Genomic DNA, 25,156 nt, shown 5'->3' with positions numbered 1-25,156 from the left:
TTGCTGGGGTGTTCTGAGTGGTTGCTAGGGAATTGCTAGGAAGTTTCTGAAGTGTTGTGTTTAGTTCATAGGTGGTTGCTGGGGTGTTGTGGATGGTTGCTTACTGTGCTATGAAGTTTATTACTTAGGTTTAGATGTTTATTCATATTACTGACCTCGAATATAATAGTATGAGTATGATAATAGTAATAGTGATGCTTGACTTTGTATACACCAAACTGAATTGAATAGATAGACATAACAACATATGTACAACTCAGTCTTTGCCTTTTGTAAAGTTCTACTTTGAATGTTATTAAACTGCCATTGGGTTGAAAGAGATAATTGGTCCCAATTGCTGCTATATCATTAAACGGCTGTTACCATTTGCCTGCTTCACATGTGTATCTGACTTTTTAATAAATTTTTTATTACAGAATCCTTTGCGCAAGAATCAGACCTTCACGGAACATTAGCAACCCTCCATTCAGTTATCTTTAAACAATTCCCCAGAGATCCACCCAGGCAAATGTATTTTACGGCACCTGCCAGTCAAAATGACAGGAAAGTATGTGAAAACCTGAGAAAGGAAGAATGGATGGAGGGAAAAGGAGGACGGAGAGAGGGATGTGGAACAAATGGAACCTCATAAAAGTTACAAATAAAGAGTTCAGACGTGAGCCAGGTCCGACAATTATACGGCACTGCTCTTTGCTCCACCTCCCTCAGCATGGGGGCGTGTGTTAAGACTCATAACTCCGCCCACCACAGCTGCTGTGAGTTGATAGACAGCCTGTTACCTCAACCCAACACACACATCATTAAAACCCGAAGGCACACAGACCTCACTCTTTTTTTCTGTCCCTCACTCCTGAGTCCTGCTCAATCACACACAGACTTTCTCTATAAAACACACTCAGTCTCATATACAAGACACTGAAGCCAAAAGACACAAAGGAATCACAGATCAGCTCCCTTAAGGCTCCTTCTGTGGGCTGGCAGAAGGTTGTGATAAAGGATGACCGGCACAATGCATCTCTTCACGGCCGTTTCTCTGATCTTTACTCTCAGCTCAGCAAGCGCAGAATCAACCGGTGAGTACACAAAGTTTCTTTAAAAGGTTAAAATGTTTCTTTAATTCATGACTAGCTAAGCTGCGTGGTTTAACTAATAATATGAGTATTTAAGTTCATTCAAAATAACATTTTACTGTCTTCAAACTTTTATTCACGTTTCTCTGTCTCGTAAAATCTCACTCTGAGCTGTATATCTCAGTCTAAAAGGGTCTGATTTCTTCTATAATGGCTGGTTTCTGGCCTGTTTTCTCACATTTTAAATTTTCTTTTCCTTTTTACTTTAATCTTCTCTCTCTCTCTTCTCTGACATTTTCTTGTCATCTCCTTTTTGATTTTTCAATTTATTAATCCCAACAATGTGGATGTGTTTACCACAGAGCATCAGGCTCCAATTTAGATTTTTGGTAACTGCCTGTTTGTACAAGAGAGAGAGCTAAAATGCATGTGTGTGTGTGTGTGTCAAGGGTAGTTCATTCTGGGCTATACTAGTCATAATGTCTTTTGCAGCAAGGATGAGATTGCATTATTTTATTGAATCAGAAAGGCGGACACATAATACTTAAAGAAAACACACACACACACACACACACTCAGTACTTCCACCTACAGAGGCTATAAACATTCCCCCTTTTTGATGACAACGTAATATTTCCTCCAAGACATGTGACTTAGTGAATGTTTGAACATTAAAATGACAAATAATACATGAAGTCAAATCACACATGTTGGCAATCACAGCCAGCGTGTAAATATTTCAGCACACCATCTGTAAACAGAAATTATGCTTTTGAGCAACAAACAGCTCTTTAAAATGGGCAAACTATACTCTTACTTCACAAGAAAGTGAAGATAAACAAGAGGCACAACAATAGCCTTGTTTTTTGTGGGAATATTGCTTGGTTGTATTGATGTGCTGATTGCTAAGGCATGAAAATGAGAGTCAGACCATCTCTCTCGATTAAAATATTAGGAAAGACGTCATCCTTGAGTCATTAACATTTTTTCATACAACATTATGTTTGCCTGTTCAGCCAATGGCACGTTTCCATCGCCATAACAACCAACATCTGTATTTGACATCCGGCAGTGACACCGCAACGGCTGTCCGTTCACCTGGTTTCCATGAAGTTTTCCAGTGAAAATGTTCAATGGATAAGATCCAGTTCGATCCCTGTCAATCTCAGTTATACAAACTAAGACCAGTTACTTCAGTTACAGGTGTTTCTGTTTAAAAACCTCAAGATATTAATCTGAAATTCAAGCTTTTTTCTGCTTCTTCTGGAACACAACAGAACAGAAATTTACATTTTCGTTAAATGTTGCTCACCAAAATGTATGTCACTCATCAAGCACGTTAGATACGGTCTGGGTTTCAGCATTTAAACACACACCATTATCCCATTTGCAATGCCAAAACATTAAAAAATTTGAATGCATTTGAATGCCATTAGACTTTTGGTTACAGTTGAACTGTGTTATGCTTTTAAAAAACTACTAATACTTGCCATTTGCAAACTTCAAAGAACTACAAATCCCTAAACATTAATTTGGCCACCTGCAACTGGCTAAATAAACAGGAACAGTATTTACAGTCTAACAGAAATTACATCAACTTGGGCATCACTCCCAGCATGCATTAGCCTGAGAAACAACTACATGTTTGTGAGCAGTATGCTTTGTGTTTGAGTAACACTTATACAACCTTTAAATAACGTTTTCCCTGCAGTGTATAACCTCTTAACGTCACCGGACTGCCTACCGGATCTACTGCACGGAGGTTTGGCAGAGCAGGGAGTAACGGAACTCTTTATTCTCACAACGTTCCGTCTCCAGCCTCGAACCGGAAACACCATATTCAGCCTGTACAATCCGCGAGACAACAGCAAGTACTTTGAGTTTTCTGTGCTTGGAAAACTCAACAAAGGTATGTAAACGTTGACTATACCATACTTTTGACATTTCTGTACGAGTTATGAATATATATGTGATATGATGATGTGGGCTTCATTTGCTTTTGTCATTTACTTTAAAAATTTGCCACCCACTTTGACCTGAAAATAAGTGTTTTAAGCTCTAAAAATGACAGAAATGTAATGTAACAGGTAATGGATCAAAAAAGTGACAAAAATATAAAAACTGACATTATCTATCTCTTTCTCTCTCTGTAGCTACTTTACGATACCTGCGCAGAGATGGTAGGATGAGTACAGTCACCTTTAACAACCTGAAACTGGCTGATGGTGAGAAGCATCGGCTGCTCTTCCATCTGAAGGGACTGGAGGTGGGCCAACCAGGGGGCTTCATGCACAACCAGGGGGTGTTACCGGTTCCCGGGGTGGAGCTCCACCTGGACTGCAGGCTGGTGGAGACGCTGAGAGATTTACCAGCTGTGTTTAATGGCCTTAACAATCACCAGGGAGTGGAGCTCAGAACTATGCAGGGGAAAGCACAAGTATACAACACATTTAATAGCTGCACACTCTCATGCTGAGAGATATATTTGGAGGGTTTTCGTTTTATGCACTAATACACTAACATAAACTCCCCATTGTGCTCTTTCTGTTTGGCAGGAGGAGTTGGAGGAGCTCAAACTTGCATATGGTGATTCAATGGAAAATGTTGCATCGCTGCAGGACTGCCACACTCATCAGAGCGACTCTGTACAGACTTTAGGTAACGACTCAGTTTTTACATTCTCTGAAGAAAACATGAGTGGTGCATGTGCAAAATCTGCCACCACAATGCTAGAGTTATTGGTGGTTGCTAGGGTGTTCTGATTGATTGCTATGGCTAGGGGTTTGTTACAAATAAAGCATTTTTCAGTGGCATCAACAAATGTTTTCTATTCAAGAAAACAGTCAGCCAGAACTAAATCAGCTTAATTACTGAGTGCACCTTTGAGGAATAGACTCCAAAAGAAGAGATAAAGAAAGAGAGTAAACATGAATAAATGGTTTATCTGCTAAAATGATAAGATCAGAGTTTTTGTTGTTTATAAAGGGCTTAACACAAAACAGCTTACAAATCAGATGCTGGAGCTGACAAAGGTCATTAATGAGCTGAAAGATGTTCTTATTCAGCAGGTAAAACCTTCCTGACAATTACCTTTTTGTACCCTTTGTTTAATGTTATTAATTTCCACCATCCCTTATTTACAAATCTGATTTTTGTATTTGCACGCTTGTTTACAGGTGAAGGAAACATCTTTCCTCAGAAACACCATCTCTGAGTGCCAGGCCTGTGGTAAGACTTTATGAAGAGCAAGATATTCGTGATATGCATGAGTTTGTTGATGCATCTATGCAGATAAGAGACCAAAACAAGGCATTTTTCTGTGTCCACAAATATCCATGGCAATGTGTCAAACAAACACTCCAGTCATGACTTCAAAGTCACCAAATCTGAAGCAGATTTGAAGCAGGAGGGCAATCATGGAGTGTTCAATTACAGATGCATCATGAATGCTTCAAACCACATCATACATGCTAAATATGATTGGTTAATTCTAGGGCTGGGCGGAACGGAGGTGGTGAAACCAAAGTGTACTCCTGGAGTGTGTTTCCGTGATGACATGTGTATAGAAACAGGCAATGGGGTGGAGTGCGGTCCATGCCCTGATGGATACACTGGAGATGGATACAGCTGTGACGACGTTGATGAGGTATGTGTCTGTTCAAGGGGTCATATCAAGATAAATGACTTTTACTTGATCTCCTGGTATAGCCTGAGGAAGGTCGATTGAAATCGAAATGTTGCTAATAAAATAATATTATGATGTAAGTTTGAATAGGGCGTGGGATTGAAACATTTTCTCAAGCTGATCTTCTGAAATAAAAATTTTTTTATGTCCTAGGAAACATGGTGAAACTTGCAGTTCCTTATTTTGATAGGACAGTATAGAGTTAGACCGGAAACAATGGGGGAGAAAAGAACCATGAGCCAGAATTCAAACTCGGGGTTGAATGAATGTCATTGCCATGCATATTTGTGTCTATTGCAGTGCCAGTTTAATCCCTGCTTCCCTGGGGTGAGGTGTGTGAACATGGCTCCAGGTTTCCGCTGTGAGGCATGTCCTCTTGGATTCACTGGAAAACCACTGGAGGGTGTTGGCGTGGCTTATGCACAAACGCACAAGCAGGTACGTCACTGATGACTTGGGGGCCCTTTTGCATGATTTCATGCAAAAAAATTAGAGTTCCCTAATGGATTAAACTTTATGCAAAGTGAAGCATCAAACTACAGCATTATCCCCTGTGTGCAGGTCATATGTTGTAAAAAAAAGTTTAGGCAATTCAAAAAATGACAATTTGCCACTGATATTTTGATACGCAGCCAATAATAACAGACTGAAAGGTCATTTATCTCCTAATTCCTATACTGTCTTTAGGTGTGTGATGATATCGATGAGTGTAAAGGACCAGATAATGGAGGATGCACCACTAACTCCATCTGTATGAATTCTGTGGTGAGAACTGACTTGTTCATAATGCACTTCTATAATGCAAAGCGCCATCATATGTCACACAGACATGCAAAGCAAAAGAATAGTGCCTCAAGATGTGTGTTATCTTGTGTAGGGATCATATCAATGTGGCCGATGTAAGACAGGATTTACAGGTGACCAGATCAGAGGTTGTAAGCCAGAGAAAAGCTGTGGAAACCGCCTACAGAACCCTTGCGACTCCAATGCGCAGTGCATAGAGGAAAGAGATGGCACCATCACATGCCAGGTACCTTTTTGAGGCACACACATTTAAACATGTGCTGGAAAAAAGACATTATGCTGAAGCGCAAATACTCATGGTGTATTTGTGTACTAGTGTGGCATTGGATGGGCTGGCAACGGTTATCTCTGCGGTAAAGACACTGACATTGACGGGTACCCTGACGAGAAGCTGCGCTGCCGAGACCCAACCTGCAGAAAGGTAACTATGGCAACAATGCAATCGATATTGACTTGCTTGGGGCTCTGGTGACATCACTTGCTTGTCTCCGGGAGAGCTGATTCATTTGGTTCCTTAATACCAGGATAACTGTGTTACCATTCCAAACTCGGGACAAGAGGACACAGATGGCGACGGGAAAGGCGATGCATGTGACCCAGATGCAGATGGAGATGGAATACTGAATGAGCAGGTAAATGCACACAATCGTGGCATGGTTGTTTATATGCACTGCAGAATCTCACACTAATTCCTTTAAAAATATCTTACTCTTGCTTTTCTATCTCTGGTTATGAAGTAAACTTTTTTTCCTGTGTATATGTATGGATTTTAGGATAACTGCTGGTTGACACCAAATATAAATCAACGGAACAGTGATAAGGACAGCCATGGTGATGCATGTGACAACTGTATCCGAGTGGATAACCCAGACCAGAGAGACACCGATTCCGATGGCCTCGGAGATGAATGCGATGACGACATGGATGGAGATGGTAAGAGAATAAAAAGATGGCAAAATCTTGATGATTTGGTTAAAACAAAAGATTTGTCTTTGTCTTTCTGGTACTGAGTCATTCCCATTTTTGGTGTCTGTTTTTGTTGATTGTCAGGGCTGAAAAACTTCCTGGATAACTGCCAGCGAGTGAAAAATCGTGACCAGCTGGATCGTGATGGGGATGGGGTGGGAGATGCATGTGATAGCTGTCCTGACATCCCAAATCCAAATCAGGTACATGATTTGCAGATATACTCTTCAGATGCTGTACTTTTGTACTATAATAAATATTTACATTCACTCCTCTTCTTCCCAGTCTGACATTGACAATGATCTTGTTGGAGATTCTTGCGACACAAATCAAGATAGGTATGAAAGGGGCCATAACTCTAGCAACAGATATACGGTTTCCTTCGCATATCTGTTTCTTCATCGTTACACCAAAATGATGAATTTCCAGACAATACTGTCAATGTTCTGTAGAAATTTCTGCAAGCACTCCTGTGATATCATTTCTTGTATCTTTCAGTGATGGTGATGGTCACCAAGATAGCAAAGACAACTGCCCGCTGGTAATTAACAGCTCCCAGCTGGACACAGATAAAGACGGACTGGGAGATGAATGTGACGATGATGATGATAATGATGGTATTCCAGACACAATGCCTCCTGGACCAGATAACTGCCGCTTGGTGCCCAACACTGACCAAATAGATGACAACAGTGAGTACACCATTAATCCATAAATAGAGACCGTATGCACTGTACATTATTCTGTGATCATCTACTCACCCTATTTTTCTTCACTGGAACAAAACACGAAAAGCAGAATGTCCGTAGAATGATAACCGAAATGAACAGTGACTGTCAAACGCCATTTAAATAGCTGACATATGACTTTGCACTGCATTCTAGTCTTCTAAAGTTGCACGATACCTTTGTGTAAGAAACAGAAATGTATCCCATTATTCTTTGAAAGTCTTGTATTTTTAGTTTCTGTGAACATACAGAAATAATTTTTCAATCATCCCTCACTCACCTGTTCATTTCTACACAGATGATGGAGTGGGCGACATATGCGAATCAGACTTTGACCAAGACAAGGTGATCGACAGGATCGATAACTGTCCAGAAAATGCAGAGATCACACTAACAGACTTCAGAGCCTATCAGACGGTTGTACTGGACCCAGAGGGTGATGCTCAGATTGACCCCAACTGGGTGGTTCTTAACCAGGTGACAGATTAGCAATAGATACATAGAATTTTAAATGTCTCTACAGAAAACATGTGTTTGAGACGTACAATGCTGACACATTCTTTGCCTTTCTTTAAAGGGAATGGAGATTGTCCAGACTATGAATAGTGACCCTGGCCTTGCTGTTGGTGAGCGGATGCATGTTTCTCCAAAATGGTTAATGACATATTCAATTATTTCTATTGATGATGCATTTCCCCTCTTGGATGACCAGGTTACACTGCATTCAGTGGTGTTGATTTCGAGGGAACCTTCCATGTGAATACGGTGACTGATGACGACTATGCCGGCTTCATCTTTGGCTACCAAGACTCTTCCAGTTTCTATGTGGTGATGTGGAAGCAAACAGAGCAGACATACTGGCAGGCCACGCCCTTCAGAGCCGTAGCTGAACCTGGCATTCAGCTGAAGGTTGAACAGCTGAATTTCAAGATTTATGTCCAAGTTTGTGAGAAAGACTTGCATGGAATTAATAGAACTCTATCTTTGTCTCTTGCTCTTAGGCAGTGAAGTCCAAGACTGGTCCAGGTGAGCATTTGAGGAACTCTCTCTGGCATACAGGTGACACTAATGATCAGGTACGTCTCCTGTGGAAAGATCCAAGGAACGTTGGCTGGAAGGATAAGGTATCATACCGCTGGTACCTGCAGCATCGCCCACAAGTCGGATACATCAGGTGAGCCATTCAAAATTTAGATGACTTCAAGTTTGAAGCCAAGCAAGCTGTTACTTGAGAAAGAAAAGTGTGTTAAAAATCAAAATGATTCAGTACAGATTTCTGCGTGTGTTTTTAGGGTTCGTTTCTATGAGGGATCAGAGCTGGTGGCAGATTCTGGGGTGACAATTGATACCACAATGAGAGGAGGAAGACTGGGCGTGTTCTGCTTCTCTCAAGAGAACATCATCTGGTCAAACTTGAAGTACCGCTGCAATGGTGAGAACACGAACACAAACAGTCATATATAATGTTACAAAATATTTTTGTTTCATATAAATAAATCTTTTTCCAGACACCATTCCAGAGGACTTCCAGGAGTTCAGTACACAACATGGCATGGACCCCCTGTAAATAATTCCCATAATGCTATGTTTATACCAGCACACCATTACACACAGTCCTATGTGTGTCTCTGAAAGTGTGAAACACATTTGTACACAATGTGTGTGTGTAGAATTGGGATACGTGTATACACAATGTGTATGCCATTTTTTTATTTTTTATTTTAAATCAACTTTTTTACTCCGTTTACTCTGGTCAAAAAAACTTCAGCAATTTAGCTACATCATATAACATTTAGATAAGAGACGAACAGTATTTCCTGTTATCAGTCAGTTAAAAGTTACAGTTATCAGCTACCTGCCTAGAATGCAGGTAGATTTGCATCAAGTCATTTTAAAGCGAACATTTACAAGAAAGGATGACACATATTACGGTAAAAAATAAGAAACCTTTTTGGAGTCTCTCATTCCTATTTGGCACCAATAAAAGAATCATTTCAAGACATGTGATGACATAAATGTATGACTGTACTTCCATCTGACTAAGATTTTTGTGATCTGTAGCTCAGAAACAGTCCTGTTTCAAAATCTAGTTTGCTGCCTAACGAGCTGTTTTGTAAGGTAGCATCCCAAATGAAATGAAACCCTATAAATTATCTGAATTTGGGAGACTTGATTCACAATTGGCAAATAAATGAAGTATTGTTGTATTTAAAGTCTACATCTCTCAACTTCCCTTTAGTTTAGCCATATTTGATTAGAACAGCAATGCATTCTGATATTATGGTACTGTATATTTGAAAGATACATGTGATGCTACCTTAGAATTTGGCTAAAAATGATCTTAATTATGCTGGCTTCCTTTTGAAATATGAGAAACGCACTTATGACCACTGCTCTGTTGTCTCCTCTGAGGCTGGGACTCTAAACAGTGTTCTGTGCTCGTCTCTGCAGCCAAAGACAGAACAGTTATTATGTTTTGCTCAAACTTTCGCCATGGCATTAGAGCTAGTACACCGTTGTCGCTTGCGAAAACACAATAATGGCGCCGTTGGTGTAAATTTACAGATTAGGTAATATTATAATGAGATCCCTTTGCCATGTCACCAAAGGAGCGAAATCAGACGCGCTTGTTTTCTCAGAGGCTTGCTGAAAAATGCTTCCCAAAACAAAGTTACTGGGTTAATCTTTTTCACGTTTCCTTGGTTGGTAGATGCACCGGGGACTTGATTATAGCACTTAAAACCTGGAAAAGTCAGATTTTCATGATATGTCACCTTTAAAGTGTTGTTTTGGCAGGCAGTTCAGTAGGGTTTGGGCCAGGGCTCATGTTTGATGGGCATGTAAGTTAGTTTGTTCACACGAGAGGCTGTTTGCTCTGCAGCATTACTGCCAGAGTTAGTTAACAGCAAGAGTAAAGAGTCTTCTCCTGCTGTGTTTGCTCTTAGCTCGTGCTAACCTCAGCAGTTCGTGCCTCTGTTCACATTCCTTCTGTATGTGGAAGCTGTTTTATTAGAGTGTTTAAAGGGGGGAAAACTGTTCAGAACATTTGCAAAACATGGTCAGCAGATGGCAGTATGTCCTTTACATTTACTCACTATTGCTGCGAGCTATTGTTAGAACAGTCAGTTCTCTTTACCATGTTCTCCCTTCTCCGCCTTACCTCATGTCTCTGTTTGCCATCTGAATATTAATGTTTTTCAGACAATCATTTGGTCTGTTAACAAATCGTCGTTAATTAACAAAGCAGTTGATTATGAAAATAGTTACACAACCAAATGAGTGTGACTTGAGAGATGGATCTGAAGTGAGAGGTGCTGTCAAATGCCACTTTACTCATTATGAATCACCCCGTAACCTTTACTGGGAGAGGCTGAGGGAGAAAGAGTGAGCACAGAAGGAGAAGGTGGTGTAGGAAGAGCCGTACCTGTGAATATCACTCCCCTGCAACACACAGCTTATCCTATAACACATACACATATGATAAAATGGGGGAAAGGTTAGAAAGACTGTGTGTAGGATGGTAAATATTTTCCAAAAACTATATATGTGGTTTCTTTTACTATTTCACAAGTAAAAAGGTACTGTAGTGGTATCATAGTACTGTGATTGTATTATTATGTTACATATTACAATATTCATACCATATTGTCCTGTCACTCTAAAGTACTTAAAATAATATCATGGTATTACCATAGTCGTGTCCAAAGCATATGTTCAAATACCATGGATTTTGTTTTGTTATCTAGTTACTAGTTTTACAAGTGTTTATACTTAGGTTAGGTTTTTTCCCCAAACATGTAACTATTTTACAAACATAAATGACACTTAAAATTTTGTATCTGATTGAAAAGAGGTGTCCTATTATGTTTCTAAGTGATCAGATGTATAATTCTCACCTACAGGATAATAAAACAGGTTAAAATCTCATAGACAAGACCAAAAAAATCATGGAAACTTTGGGGATGGGCTCTTTTGATTTGAGACAATAGACAACCACCCCAACAACCGCCTAGCAACAAGCTAAAACAGTCACAATTTCTTAGGGAAATGTTAAAATGCACCATTTGATAAGCTAATGTGTTTTATTCTGAAGGTGGCTGAAGAACCCTTCATCAGTTAAAATAGAGGAAACAATTAATTCACTGGACATCCCTCAATCGCTCGGACCTTGTAATATAGATGGTTTCTAATTTAAACAGAACTAATTTAGGAGCCCTTTAGTCGACGCTAATAACGGTCACTTAAAATGAGCGCCAATAACAGACCTCGGCACAATGAGGGCGCGAAAATTACGCGGCACAGTTGGGCATCCGCTGGTCACGAGCCGAGAGTTATTATTAAAAGCACGAGATCACGACTTCTTACGAGCCCCTGCTGAGCTTTACTCCGCAGAAGCACAATGTTCCCAGAACGTCCTCGACACTGCGCTAGCACAATGTTCCCTCACAAACACTTTCACGGCGAGACACTCACACACCTGATCTCACATTCATCTCTCGAGACACAACGGGAATGTCCGGCCGGTCGATAATGACAGATTTCGAGGTCTCATTCACGCCACTCGGCTCGGTTTTCCTGAGCTCCCTCTCTCTATTTTTTCCCAAAATAGACGAAATCTGGCTTAGAGATTCTCTGACGTTTCTGACAGGGACAACTACACCAAATTTGTCCAGTTTTCCGGTACCAGCGGGAATCCTGAAGCATCTTTCGTCTGTGATTGGCTGAACGCGCAACGTCTGAGGAAATATGGCCATTTATGTACTGAGAAATGCGCGGCAATTCACCTGCACGTACGTTGCGTAATGCGACATTTCCCAAGGCTCCGCTTTAATGCATTAGCGGTCAGTTAACGCCGAGGACAGTCTGTGAATGCGCAAAGACGTTTTATTCCCGTGGAGATGGGAACATTGAACTGTCACCGTGACGAGCGTAAAGAACTACTGGTACACAAGCCACCAGACTTGACAATCACATGTTAACTGCCTGTAATTGCATATGTGTGGGTGAAGCGGTACTGGATGTACTGTTTCATCTGTTTCAATTGCACTTTGACACAAAGGGACACTGAAGTGTGTGCGTGTGTAGCAAAATTCTAATAAGACTTTATTGCTTGCTCAAAGCATCAGACATGATTTGACATTTTATAATCAAACTGACATTCAAGCATAGATCTTCCCACAGATGCCCAAGGTTTTCAACCAGCGGACAATATAAAAGATGTATAAAATGAAGGGCAGTAGTCACCATTGACAATTTGTAACTTTTTAATTTATAATCCATTTATATGTAGGCAATGTAGCCTATATAATTTAAAAAATGCTAATTTGGGCTATAAACGGAACAACTCCGTCAGGCAGTGATTTTAATTTTATTTATTTATTTTTGAAAGCTCTTCACCCCAAATGGCAATGATTATTGTCTGAGTTTCGTGGTTGCTTCGAAGTTAAAAATAGAATACAAAAATTTAAAGTTATGCACGACTCAGGTGTAAAGTGCTTTTGACACCCTTGTCTTCTGCTATACTTATTGAAAAAAAAAAAATATATATATATATATATATGCATATTTTCCGTGTTCATCTGCTGTCAATCTCGCCTTTTTATTTGCATGCTTTTTTGTGTTCATGTACCACCATTCTTTGCGAAAATCTATTGTCATTCACAACTTCCAATCCAAAAATCTGGCCGACAAAGCAAAAGAACAGTCTGTAACAGGAGACCAATTTAGGATGGAAGGATGAGGGAGGGAGGGATAAGACTCATTGTGAATTCCGGAAACGCACCTCCACATGGAGAGGTGGGCTGCCACATCCGCGTGATGCTCATCTCGGTCCGCAGCGGCATCGAGCGTGGATTGGTGGGCACGCGGTATTCCCTCTCGTGTGCTTGGAGAATGGGCGTGCTCGGGGAAGCTCGGTCATGCAGCGTGGGCGCAGTGTGTAGAACACGGGTATAAAAGCTCGAGCAGAGCGGCGGGAGATGCAGCAGACAGCAGCTCAAGCAACTCAAGCAGCTCACGCGCTCGGCTCACACTCACCGGCAGCAGCAGCAGCATCATGGTTCTCATCTGGACTCAGTTCGGCGTCAAACACAAGAATGTCAAGTGCAAAGTGCGAGTGATCCACGGAGAGGAGGGATTGGCCTCAGAGGTGAGATGCTGCACATATCATTTAAATCACATGCTAAAATCTAGATGCACGAATTTTATCCACTATATAATATAAACTCACAGACTTTGAGTGTTTATTATATATTGGACAATATAGAGGTATATATTAAATTCTTATATGTTCAGTGTATAAATCTATATATGCATTTTACATAGTGGACAATAGCCTATAGAGGTACATATATATTTGTAAATTGTTATATATTTCCCTTTGTATTTTCCTCTATATAATATATACCCTAAGACTTAGAGTATATTATATAATTGAGAATATAGAGGTGTATATATACACCTCTATATTCCCCACTATATAAAATGCATATATAGATTTATATATTGGAGAATATAGAGGATGTGATTTTAGATTTATATTTTATATTTATATACCTCTGTATTCTCCACTCTATAATAAACACTCAAAGTTTGTTATATAATGAGGAATATAGATGTATATAATAATATAATATACATCCGAAGACGAAGAGAATTTGGAGGCATATAAAAAATCTGTGCATATATACCCCATTCACAAACTTTTATAGAGTAGAGAATTTTTTTGAGTGATTCACTTTGAGTGAAAATACAATATACTTGTATAAATTATATAAGTAATAATTTATAAATAATAATGTCATGACTTATTTTATTACTTGTACTTTATAATTTTATATTACATTATTTTGGATTCAATGTTTATGCCATTATTTTATAAGAATTGGTCACTGACAAATTAATCTACTCTGAATATTATGGCAACTCCCTTCATGACTATGGTACTTGCATCTCTGCCTGAACCAAGAACATTCTTTTTATTTGGGATCACCCTGTGTAGGTGAACCAAGGAGAACTAGAAATGATTGTACTCTAAACTCTTGCCATCTGTGTGTGTGTATGTGTGTAGGAAGTGCGTGAAGAACCCGAGGTGTCTAGTCCCCCGTCCTCACCAGAGTGTGTGGATTACTACTCTGTGCTCGGCGTGTCAAGTGACTCTAATGAGGAGGAGATCAGACGGGCGTACAAGCGTCTGGCGCTCCGTTACCACCCAGACAAGAACCCAGACGCAGACGCCGAGGACAAATTTAAACAGATTGCACAAGCCTACGATGTTCTGACAGACCCAGAGAAACGCAGCATCTATGATCAACAAGGTGAGAATAAAGTGCAAGCACAAACATATTTAATATGCATGCACTTGCATTGCATGCACCTACAAACACACTCATTTCAAATGAACACTGAGTTCAGTGGGTTCCTACAACCCCATTTGAACTCATTCACACACTTGCAGTGCTGGGTGCAAATAGCTGCAAACATGATCAATTATTTATCCATACTTTATTAACCAGCAAATGAGCCCTTTTAGCTTTTGCAAAACCAAAGACATGCATGCTAATACAATCTCTTTAATCTTCAAGGTTTGACCAAAGGGGGTGTGGCTCCAGCTGGAAACAAAAGTGACCCCTCTCACAGCTCCTCGAAAGCTGACGCCCACTCCTGGCACATGTTCTTCAACTTCGACCTCGACTCCGATGATGACCTGTTTAACCCCTTCCTGCGGAACCCCCTGCCCCACCTCAGCCGTAACCATGGAAACAAGGGTGGGCTCAAGCCATCGGGCGTGGCCGAAGTTCACGAGCTCCTCGTGTCACTGGAGGACATTTTGATGGGCGTGACGAAGCGTGTGAAAGTGACACGCCTCCGGCAGACGGACAAACACGCGTTGAGACCGGAAGAGCGCGTGTTCGACGTGGAGGTGAAGAAGGGATGGAAGGAGGGCACTAGGATCACCTTCCCCAAGGAGGGCCATCAGATGCTCGGCCACGCCCCAAACGACCTGGCCTTTGTTATTAAGGAAAAGAAGCACACCCATTTCAGACGAGACGGCTCGCATATTGTGTACACCACCACCATCACGCTGCGAGAGGTGAGATGTGTACATGTGTACGTGTGTATGTGTGCATGGCGGTACGAAATGTTCCCTCGCAGTCGCCGATACTCAATAAGCCTCTGCAGAGAGCTGCATCTAAATTTAGCATCTCTCCCCCGCAGCCTCAGAGCACACACTCTCCCTCCCATCTCGCACACCACCTCCTCAGCTCTCAGCATCGTCTCACACACAATCTGTCATTCGCTCCTCTCTAGCAGTGGATCCTATTTTGCCTATACGCCCTCATGTATCTGTTTTCTAAGAAAACTATGAATAGACCCATAATATCTACAGAGCAGGGTGACAAATATAATGGTGTCAATTAGAATCAAATTAGCACTTATTTTACAAAATATTTACTCAAAAAAACAGAAATGGTAAATTATTTTGGACAGATTTTGGAACTGACACTGATTATTGGTCAAATAATTGGCCTGGCTGAAATATCAGTAAATATTCAGTCCATATTTGGCCATTTTAAGATTATCGGCACTGGTAACTATACCTGATTGCCCAAATAATGCTGATATATTCATAAAATTACAATGAAATTAACACTTTGTACAATAAAAGAACAGAAATTGTTAATAATCTGCTGACAGATTTTGGAACTTCTGTTAACTAGCCAAACAGAAATCAATCATTTGATGCCGATAATCTTAAAATGGCCAATTATTAGGCAATTAGTTGGCCTATTTTGCCATTTTGAAATTATTGGCACTAATTACTGCACCTGCTTGGCTGATAAACTTAAACTTGCTAATTATTGGTTGATTAATTGGCCTGGCTGAAATATCAGGAAATATTCAGTCCATATTTGGTCATTTTAAGATTATCGGTACTGATAAGTGTGCCTGATTGGCCAATATATTGCAGAAAAATTCATAAGACAGCAAACTAGAATTAAAAAATATTTTATACAATATTTATTCCAAAATATCAAAAAAATAGCTTATTATCATTGAAAAGTCTGTTGATGCTTTTGAAACAGTTGTTAATCAGCCAATTATTGGCCAAATAATGTTTTGCCATTTTGAGATTATTGGCCGAATAAGTGATCATTAAATTGACCATCCTGCTCTCTAAACATCAGATTTGGCATCGACTATTAAAAACAAACCTTTATTCTTTCATTCTTTCCAGCTCATTTCCATTTTTACTTTCCATACCAAACTTCTCGCCCCCGTTCGCTCTCTCCCTCTCTCATTTTCCACATCCACTTCATCTTTCTCTTCCCACGCATACCCTCCCGTCCCCCACAGACTGGAGCATCATTGAGAAATGAGGGCGATTAGCGGCTCTTTTCTGCTGTTGCGTAACTGTAATGTTCAATCTGTCTGGCCTATATTCCGCCCGCGTTCATACTCGCATTATATAAAAGCATCATATATAGACAAGTGGATTAGACCTCATAACATATGCCGGAGGGGCATTATAGCTCTTATGCTGCCAAAACACTGCAGCTTGTGATATAACAGATTGTATCTCAAGACAAAGAGAGCTACTGAGGATCGATACAGACCTTTCAAAGTTCAAACTTCATCAAAGATGATCTTGTGACACAAAGTTTAACGGTTTTCCTTCTTTGTGTTTTTCTCCAGGCTCTATGTGGGTGTACGGTTAACATCCCTACGCTTGACGGACAGATGAAGCCCCTCCCATGCAATGATGTCATCAAGCCCGGCTCAATGAGAAGGCTAATAGGGGAGGGGCTTCCCCGTGTGAAGAACCCCGCCCAGCGTGGAGACCTGCTGGTCGAATTTCAAGTCGTTTTCCCTGATCGCATTCCCCCGAGCAGCAAAGAAATCATCAAACACAGCTTGGGACAGTGTTAACTAAAGAAAACATGCTCATTTTGGTGACGGATTTAACGTCAGCTGTTTGTCTCTGTGAGGCACACACACTCTGCGTTGATGGTGCTACTCTGAAGTGTTAGCATACTTCTTTAACCATGACGACCTTGTACTCACGTACAGAACTGTCAGTGATTTAGTCTCTATGAGAGATCCCTGTGTCATGTTCCAATGAATTATTTGTAAAAATTATATCGAGAAAATGTGAATTTCAGATATGACCTGGCATGTATGATGAACGCATGTTTTGTAAGCAGAAATAAAGTTTTGTTAATGAAATAACTGGAATTTGGTGTTGCGGTCTTTAATGTGTTGAGCACTTAAGCACTTAAATATGCCCTCATTTGCATATTCAAACATAACATTTCAGACAACTTGCAATACAAAATTTAATGTACTGTGATTAATCAACTGCGGAAGTATGATGGTCTCAATTAGTTAACATTTTTACCCTAATCACCTTTGGTGTCTTGCCTCAAAAATACCGTTCAAAGAGATAAAAGTTTAATAAAGTTGATCTTTATGTATTCATAATTTGAGATGTTCATATTCCACACCAGAAATGGTGGAATTTTTGCACTGTGGATTTGAATACTAATAAACACAAAAGCTATATGAGGCCATGGTGCGGTTGATTAAAACTCAGTAGCTGCCATAAAGTTTTAGCTTTTAAATATTTAATCAGCATGCTTTTAATAGTTTCAAAGCCTGCTGTATATTCCCTATTGCTTTCTGAAGATGAAAATAGTAACTTTACTTGTATAGCACAAAGTGCTCCATAGGAAAAACTAATCAAGAACACATCCAAGAGTTGTTCATATACATAAAAAGATCAAATCTGTTGGAAATGCCCCAGTGCACAAAGTGTGGTCTACAAAGAAATGTGCATAGGCCAAACTTTTGGGATACACTGAAACAATAAACCAGACTCCATCACAAAAACATAAGTACCTGATCTCAGTGATGTTTATGTCTGAACGAGAGCAAATCCCTGCAGTCCCAGAAGTCTGCAAAGCAGCAAAGGGAGAACAAAGTCCATATTAAAGCAAATTATTTCGAATTTAAAGGAATAATTCACCCAAAAATTAAAATTTGCTGAAAATAAACTCACTCTCAGGCCATCCAAGATGTAGATGAGTTTTTTTCTTCATCAGAACAGATTTGGAGAAATGTAGAATTACATCACTGTCTCAGCAATGGATGCTCTGCAGTGAATGGGTGCCGTCAGAACGAGAGTCCAAACAGCTGATAAAAACATCACAATAATCCACAAGTAATCCACAGCACTCCAGTCCATCAGTTAATAGGCTTGTGAAGCGAAGAAAAGAAAAGAAAAGGCATGATTCATATAATTTTCTTCTCAAATAGTTATTCCCATTTGTGTGCAAGTGATCTTTTTCCAAGGAAGGTCCTCCACAGTTGAAATACAGTCAGAAAATGTGCAAAGTTGTACCTTTAGGGTTACAATATACTCCTAAAAGGTCTGTATTAGTCCTTTAAAGTAGTAATACGTATCCTTTTTGTGAACCTGTGAACCTTTTTGGGTAAATAAGGTATAAAGATGACAAGCTATTTGAGGGTACTGCCTCAAGCAGTTTTACCCCTAATGGTACAATATTTGCATATTTTTCTAAGAGTACTGTATATTTGATAGGACATATTTGGCAATGATTCTCTCAAGCTCAACAGACTGGTATTCACAGGAAATGTGCAAATATATGAACTGTCTGAGTGAGAAGAACATTGTCTCGTGTCAGTCATAGCCGCGTTTCGTGGCCCGTGAATCATACTCAGTTTAAAATGACACTCACACTTACTCAGGGTCTGAATGGCTGTTTTTAGCAGAGTGTGAACCTAGTTATTTCTTAGAAAAACTAAAAAAAGCCAATTCTATATCTGAAGTGTAACTTGGGAAATCCACCAATATGCAGTTGTTGTTTTTTTATTAGCTACATACTATGTAGAAAATTTTAAATTTTTCCTTTTTCTAACTTCAAAAGAGGCAACTCATGACATTTCACAACATGTACAGCGACTGTGTATTTGTGCTTCCAGCATAAGTGGTATGTTCCCTGTGGAAGCTTTACTCATTTCTAAACTGCTACTCATTTCTAAACTTCAAAGCCGCCCACAAAATGAATGGACGAAATTATAAGTACTTAAGGGACCATCTAAAGTGCCTACGGGAATCAAGGTTAGGTTAGCATTTTAAATATGTCTTTGATGGCTTCAAAGTAATAACATGTACAGGGCTTGTGATGGCACAACAACAAACGAAAAAGGCAAATAAGACTACCATCTTAAACTAGTCTACACTGCCCTCTCTCGGCCATATTAATTAATTGCATGGTGAGAACTCTTCAGTGGAATCGCCTATAAAAATGTACTATAATTAAAGAATATTGAGATATCAGTGTTATTTTGGTGTTATTTATAGACCTATACTAATATATTGCTTAGTCATATTTTGAATAAATTTTTTTCATTTTAGTTAAGTAGCTTTTGACAATTTTATTATTAGCCTATTATTATTTTTTATATTTCGACTTAGCTTTATTTCATTTAGGCTAGTTAGTTGAGGTAACTAAATTTCTTTGAAGTTTTTTTTAGTTGACGTTTTTCACCTAATTTTAATATTTTATTTCAGCTTTATTTCAGCTTCTATTTCAACTATCAACAAACGTTTCCCTCAGAAAAAATGGTTAACATCCAGGCAATGAATTACTGTACCTTTTCACTTAGGCTACAATAATTTGGAAACAAAAAGTTGTAAGCAAAAACATGTAAATACCAAGACACGCTGGTAGGCAATATAACATTTTATTAGGCTATTTTAAAGTGTCACCAATTAATTATTTCCTTAGCATTCTCTGAACTTTCCTGGTGATTTTGCTTTGTTTCCAGTCAGATATCGGAACCTCGAGCGCTTGATTTCACCTCAGCTGAAACTCTTCAAAAACGTGCGCACGACTTCCCGCATAAGTGCTTTTACATATTTAACGTCATTACCGTGTTATTTTGAGGGCTCGCGAACAAAATAGACGTCTTAACACACCAAAGACGTTCTCATCTATGAGGTAAGATTGCAAAGTTGTTGTAAACTGTCGGTGAAAAGCCAAAGCTCTTGACGCACTCAAGGCGGAATTAATTGATGTCAATGGGGCGCACCTGCTGTCGGCTGTCAGTTTTAGTCATTTTATTGATATTATTTTACATAAAAACAACAATCAGAGGTACAATTAAGTAAGCATCAAAATCATATTGTTTTATCCTGATTTGTGATGAAATGTCGCAGCTGGGATCGGCTGTGCCCTCATCAAACTTACATGAGGGCCTCCCGGTGTCCAGTTTGGCCCTGCTGATCCTGGTGCTCATTCCCTGCGTCCTTCTGCTCCTGCTGCTCAACTGCCTGGTTGTGGGATACAAGCTGTTCCGCATGACCCTGAGGAAGAGAGACCGCTCCGGTTCGGAAATCTCGCTCATGCACTCGTCGTTTTCCACCCGCCAGAGAATCACCCGCTTCTCTGATGAGCCTCTGTTCGCTCCAAACAGAAAGACCAGCTACGTCTCGGTCTCGGAGCCGATGCTGGCGCCTCCCATCACCTCGTCCCTGACCTCCTCAGCGGAGAGAAGGGCCACCGGGCAGCGCGCCAGGTTTCTACGCCCGGATGGGGCCACTTACGCCGGGTCCGAGTCACTGCGCGTGCCAAACTGGAGGACGAGCGCCCCGGTTCTGCTGCAGTCCAGTGATTCGGACACGGAGCGGGTCAACACGGTGCCCCCGAACTCACCAGCACTGCATGTGACTCCAAATGGGGTAGGGTCAAAAACACTAAATCACCAAAACACAAGATTTAATGAAATATTAAATAATCGAAAATCTCTTTTACGAATTTGAATATTAATGGAAGATGTTACGGTTTTTGGTGGTTATACTTATAGGCCTAATGGTAGGCTATCATATTTTAATACCATGGCTCGTAGAAATGGTAATATAAAACTTTTAGTAATTTGCCATTTTCATATAGGAAGGTATTTATAACGTACATAAAGCATTGCCGGACCATATTAAAAAGTGCATTTTTGTTTTAATACCATAGTTCTTTGAAATGGTAATATAAAACTATGATAATTTGATTGATATTCTCATATAGTGGGTATTTATATGTCACTGTATGTCCAAAAAGCAAATATTGGAGTATTTTCATAGCACTGTAATGTCCACAAAGCATGGTATTACCATAGTAACAGATCCAAAACACCATAGATTTTGATTTATATATTATGGGAAATTTACTACATGCAGTGTTTATAGAGTAAAACATTGGTGGCAATGGTCAGTGCTTGGGAAAACCACTTACAAATTACTGATTCCAAATGACATGACAATAATTGTGGTTAGTAACGTAATCCATTACATTACACATTTTATGTAAATGGACTACTTATTAATTACTTTTAGATTACGTGTGACCTAGCTCGTTTATCACATTGATTTAAATAGGATAATATTGTACCATATTGATACAAATATGCAAAGAATATTTCAAAAATATATTCCATTCGTTGTTATTAACAACATTAAGTGCATTAAACATTGTCGAGGTTTCTTAAACTGGGGTTCTTGACGCATTTTAATGTGTTTGAAAGACAAAGACTTCCAAAGATGAAGACTTGTGTGTGTGTATATGTAATCAATAAAAAAAAGTTACTGTAGTCTGATTACGAGTATTTTAAAATGTCAATTTTGGAATCTGATTACATTATCCAGATTATATGTAATCAGTTACTACCCAGCACTGGCAGTGGTCTCCACGATCAACTTCTCACAAAGCTTTTTGGGAAACGCAGCCCAGTTTATTAGCTTTAGTCTGGTGGCTGACATGGAAAACGATTACTTTCTGTAGTTTTGGGTCCAACTGAAATGCGAGGTAAAACTTGCCCATGAGTAATTTAACCGTTTAACTGCACTGGTTACAGTTCTCAAAGCCGGTGACTTACATGCGTAGAAGCAGCACCATGGAGCTGGAGAGCGCTCCTCTGGATAAGATCCATGTGGAATGTGAGTCCGCCAGCATCATCCCGCCGGAGAACTCCTGCTATGTGGTATCGTCAAGCCCCTCGGCTGGGGGTTCTGGACTGGACACTGACTTTGGAGCCAGTGCAGGTTAGTTTTGTGATCTCATTCACTGAACTGAGGAGACTTCAAAAGCTCAAGCCTAAACTACATATACACTACAAATAGAAAACTTTGGATTTGGAGTCTGTCCATTCTTTGAATTCTCCTAACTGTTCATTTAGGTGTATCTCTGCGTATCCTTTCTATGGACAGTGATGGTTTCCCGGGTTCTGCCTGGGCGTCCGCTCTAGAATGGGATTACTACGACCCAAGTTACGTCACTCAGAACCACGTCCCGAAGCACAGACCTCACGCACCCCCCATCACTACCAAACAGTACTGGGTCTAGAGCCTGAACAAGAACTTCAGAACAAGACTCAATTCAGCCATTCTTATTCTAGAACTTCAGTTGAGCTGAGTCTAGATTTCTGTCTGGGTTCAGTGCACTCAAAAAATGTTCACTTGCTGTTTTAACTGCAACACATCACATCTTGTCAAATCACACACAAAAAAAAAAAAGTTCATGATCACAGCTTACTTCCGCAGCAACTCCAAACAGGTTTGTTCGGTTTAGAAAAATGTGTTTATAGAATCACTCTACTGTTGCTCTCACTTTATATCACTTTGTTCGACACTTTCGATTTGTCACTTTTTGTATGTTTGCACGTGTTTCTCAGCATGGAGTTACTGAGGTCTTCAGAAGAGGCTGTTTTGAGTCCTTCACAATTTTGACACCCTACACATTCTTGTATTTGTAAACAATTTCGCATTTCGATTGCGCCTGAATTGAATAAAGTTTTTAAAAACAGGGTGTCATTTTATTGCTGTGGACGTCTAATGCAAATATATAACCTTAATAAACAATAGCGTTTCCTAGCAAGATCAGTTTTCCTATATTCATTGGAATTTATACTAATATTAAAGTCTCAAATCTGGTGATCAAAACCTTCATAAAACCATGCAAGCTGAAAAAAAAAAAATAGTAAAAACTAATTTTATATTAATCTTCACATAAATCAGTTCTCTTCATAACAGCCTTTGGTTTGTATTGATATTAAAAGGTAACTTGTTTTCAAATGGTTTGAGAAGTACTGAGTGTGTTAGTGAAACAAAAGGATGCATTCAGACAGACATTTCAAACACCACTTTTTTATTGGAAAGAGTTTATGAGGAGCTGGACGCAGCCACTGCTGCCCGACGGGGCTTGGGCACGGTTCCCTCACGGAATCCATTTCTGAAATACACACCAAAAAAAAAAAACATACTTGAGTCAACATAACATCACAAATAATAGCCCTAGAGATAATTCACAGGCTCATAGCATGACTGCAAGGGTCTCAAATCTATCGATCAAGTCCCTTCCAACAGTAGTTTCAAAAAACCCAACTGGTCTGAAGAATAAAAACTGAACAGAAAACAGATCCTAACAGGTACCTATCTGAGCGTATGGGTCAGGCTTACCTCAGTATAAAATTGTTATCACTGGACAGTCATTTGTTCAGACATTTATTTTTGAACATCATTGGTAAGCCACTGTATAGATGCTAATTTAACCTGACTACAGCATCTCAGGTTTTAGGCAAGTATCAAATCACAGGATGAACAGGAAGATCTCCATCAACGACAATACACTGTGTCAATGTCCGATAACAAAAAAGGGAAAAAAAATAAAATAAATAATAATCTCTCATAAGTTCGAAAATGCCTCAAGAAAACACTAAACTGAAAGATTAAAAGCATGAAAGTCTGAGCAGACCACTGCATGCCCGTTTCCTCACCTGAACCTGCGGAAAACAACCTTCATGTGTCTCATGCGGCCGGTTCCTGTGGTGCTGCGTCTCTTGGCCTTAACGCTCCAGTTGTCTGCAAACAAAAACAAGTATATTTTAAAACGCATGAAAATAAAATGCATTCCTCTAGCCACCCATAAACATCTCAGGCTTACCTCAGTTCAAACCTGTTATCACTGGACAGTCATTTGTTCAGACATTTATTTTTGGACATCACTGGTAAGCTTTGATATGCCAGACAGAACACATGCATTTTTGCAGTTCGCTCTCATTTTTTAATAAATTGTGTGCAAGTTTAAAAGAATAGCTCACCCAAAAAACAAAAACGGCGTTTTTATTTTAAACCATCATAACTGGTCAGAGTCCATAATCCATAGTAACACTTCCTCGAGTGAAAAAGTCCATTCCCGGTCATCCTCTCACATCAAAATTCACTGGCATATCTGTTTAGAGCGGTTCTGGATTGCTTCCGCTTATAAGAGGTGCTTGATCTGTGCAGATTTCTCCCCTGATTCAGACGAGACACTTTTTCACTGGAGAAAGCACTATTATGTAGAGGTCGACCGATAGTGGATTTTGCCGATACCGATAGCTAGGTTGGACCACACTGGTCGATACCGATTAATTAACCGATAGTTTTTAAAATGGATACTGAACAAAAACTAAAATAATGCTTTATTAAAAAAACAGTACTGAACCATACTAGTAGTAGTAGTAGTAATAATAATAATAATAAAAATGTTGAAATTAACACACTCTAACAAGGAACAATACTTTCATTAGACAGCTTTCATTAATCTTAATGTTACAAATGGACTCTTATTTTAAAGTGTTACCATTTCATTTCAACAGTCATGCTTAAAGATGCACATCTTTAAATATATACACAAAGGCCATAGCATTAAAATTATATACATATGGATATTGTATGTATACTCTCACACTTTAACTTCTTCTGTTCTTGAACACTTGATGATTATCTAATCAAAATAAAAGTGCAGCGCTGAGTCTAGGAGAACTCACCAGTATCACACACACTCCTGACG

The 25,156-nt window shown here is 39.6% G+C and overlaps 4 protein-coding genes and 1 long non-coding RNA gene across 6 annotated transcripts in view; 3 read left to right on the top strand and 2 right to left on the bottom strand.

Annotated features, from left to right (window-relative positions):
- The first annotated feature begins 802 nt into the window (after positions 1-802).
- On the top strand, positions 803-9,404 carry LOC107705968 (thrombospondin-4-B-like). Its single transcript, XM_016509505.1, has 22 exons — positions 803-1,073; positions 2,782-2,979; positions 3,224-3,507; positions 3,626-3,728; positions 4,056-4,138; positions 4,247-4,298; positions 4,565-4,716; positions 5,056-5,193; positions 5,443-5,520; positions 5,633-5,785; positions 5,876-5,980; positions 6,084-6,191; positions 6,333-6,492; positions 6,610-6,728; positions 6,811-6,863; positions 7,024-7,217; positions 7,552-7,730; positions 7,831-7,879; positions 7,966-8,162; positions 8,255-8,427; positions 8,546-8,685; positions 8,762-9,404. The coding sequence occupies exons 1-22, from the start codon at positions 998-1,000 to the stop codon at positions 8,818-8,820; spliced, it is 2,853 nt and encodes a 950-aa protein (XP_016364991.1). The 5' UTR covers positions 803-997; the 3' UTR covers positions 8,821-9,404.
- Positions 9,405-13,087: 3,683 nt separating this feature from the next.
- LOC107705969 (dnaJ homolog subfamily B member 5-like) lies at positions 13,088-17,480 on the top strand. Its single transcript, XM_016509506.1, has 4 exons — positions 13,088-13,401; positions 14,323-14,569; positions 14,837-15,345; positions 16,950-17,480. The coding sequence occupies exons 1-4, from the start codon at positions 13,309-13,311 to the stop codon at positions 17,181-17,183; spliced, it is 1,083 nt and encodes a 360-aa protein (XP_016364992.1). The 5' UTR covers positions 13,088-13,308; the 3' UTR covers positions 17,184-17,480.
- A 2,608-nt stretch (positions 17,481-20,088) lies between these two features.
- LOC107705970 (uncharacterized) lies at positions 20,089-23,128 on the top strand. Of its 2 annotated transcripts, XM_016509508.1 has the most exons (4): positions 20,089-20,278; positions 20,497-21,018; positions 22,182-22,368; positions 22,503-23,128. In XM_016509508.1, exons 2-4 carry the CDS (start codon positions 20,638-20,640, stop codon positions 22,667-22,669), a joined length of 735 nt encoding a protein of 244 aa, XP_016364994.1. In that variant the 5' UTR covers positions 20,089-20,278; positions 20,497-20,637; the 3' UTR covers positions 22,670-23,128. The 2 variants fall into 2 exon arrangements, with proteins under 2 accessions (XP_016364994.1, XP_016364993.1); XM_016509507.1 differs by lacking the exon at positions 20,089-20,278 and having other exon boundaries at positions 20,357-21,018.
- Positions 22,750-23,227, bottom strand: LOC107705971 (uncharacterized). The gene is made up of 2 exons (XR_001636115.1): positions 22,970-23,227; positions 22,750-22,932 (listed from the first exon to the last, which is right to left on the bottom strand). It is a non-coding gene; the product is annotated as an uncharacterized LOC107705971 (long non-coding RNA).
- Positions 23,228-23,453: 226 nt separating this feature from the next.
- The window catches only part of LOC107705959 (60S ribosomal protein L37), a 4,115-nt gene continuing 2,412 nt past the window's right edge, over positions 23,454-25,156 (bottom strand). The window contains exons 3-4 of the mRNA XM_016509492.1: positions 24,099-24,183; positions 23,454-23,554 (exon numbers count right to left, since the gene is read on the bottom strand). Coding sequence (XP_016364978.1) covers positions 23,485-23,554; positions 24,099-24,183 — 155 coding nt within the window. The 3' untranslated portion in view covers positions 23,454-23,484. The remainder of the gene's footprint in view (positions 23,555-24,098; positions 24,184-25,156) is intronic.

Source organism: Sinocyclocheilus rhinocerous, unplaced genomic scaffold, assembly GCF_001515625.1.
Source record: "Sinocyclocheilus rhinocerous isolate Xijiao unplaced genomic scaffold, SAMN03320098_v1.1 scaffold1045, whole genome shotgun sequence".
NCBI classification, from domain to species: Eukaryota; Metazoa; Chordata; class Actinopteri; order Cypriniformes; family Cyprinidae; genus Sinocyclocheilus; species Sinocyclocheilus rhinocerous.
Note: the sequence above shows the minus strand (reverse complement) of the source record. Positions and strands in the feature narration are given on the sequence as shown.

What these genes read in the sequence shown, in the direction of transcription:
- LOC107705969 (XM_016509506.1), top strand. Translation starts at nt 13,309, where the DNA reads ATGGTTCTCATCTGGACTCAGTTCGGCGTCAAACACAAGAATGTCAAG. An exon ending in AGGAGGGATTGGCCTCAGAG is followed by an intron (nt 13,402 to 14,322) that starts GTGAGATGCTGC and finishes GTATGTGTGTAG; the next exon opens with GAAGTGCGTGAAGAACCCGA. An exon ending in CCACCATCACGCTGCGAGAG is followed by an intron (nt 15,346 to 16,949) that starts GTGAGATGTGTA and finishes GTTTTTCTCCAG; the next exon opens with GCTCTATGTGGGTGTACGGT.
- LOC107705968 (XM_016509505.1), top strand. Translation starts at nt 998, where the DNA reads ATGACCGGCACAATGCATCTCTTCACGGCCGTTTCTCTGATCTTTACT. An exon ending in ATGGAATACTGAATGAGCAG is followed by an intron (nt 6,192 to 6,332) that starts GTAAATGCACAC and finishes TATGGATTTTAG; the next exon opens with GATAACTGCTGGTTGACACC. An exon ending in TGACCCTGGCCTTGCTGTTG is followed by an intron (nt 7,880 to 7,965) that starts GTGAGCGGATGC and finishes TTGGATGACCAG; the next exon opens with GTTACACTGCATTCAGTGGT.
- LOC107705970 (XM_016509507.1), top strand. Translation starts at nt 20,488, where the DNA reads ATGTCGCAGCTGGGATCGGCTGTGCCCTCATCAAACTTACATGAGGGC. An exon ending in TGCATGTGACTCCAAATGGG is followed by an intron (nt 21,019 to 22,181) that starts GTAGGGTCAAAA and finishes CACTGGTTACAG; the next exon opens with TTCTCAAAGCCGGTGACTTA. An exon ending in TGACTTTGGAGCCAGTGCAG is followed by an intron (nt 22,369 to 22,502) that starts GTTAGTTTTGTG and finishes CTGTTCATTTAG; the next exon opens with GTGTATCTCTGCGTATCCTT.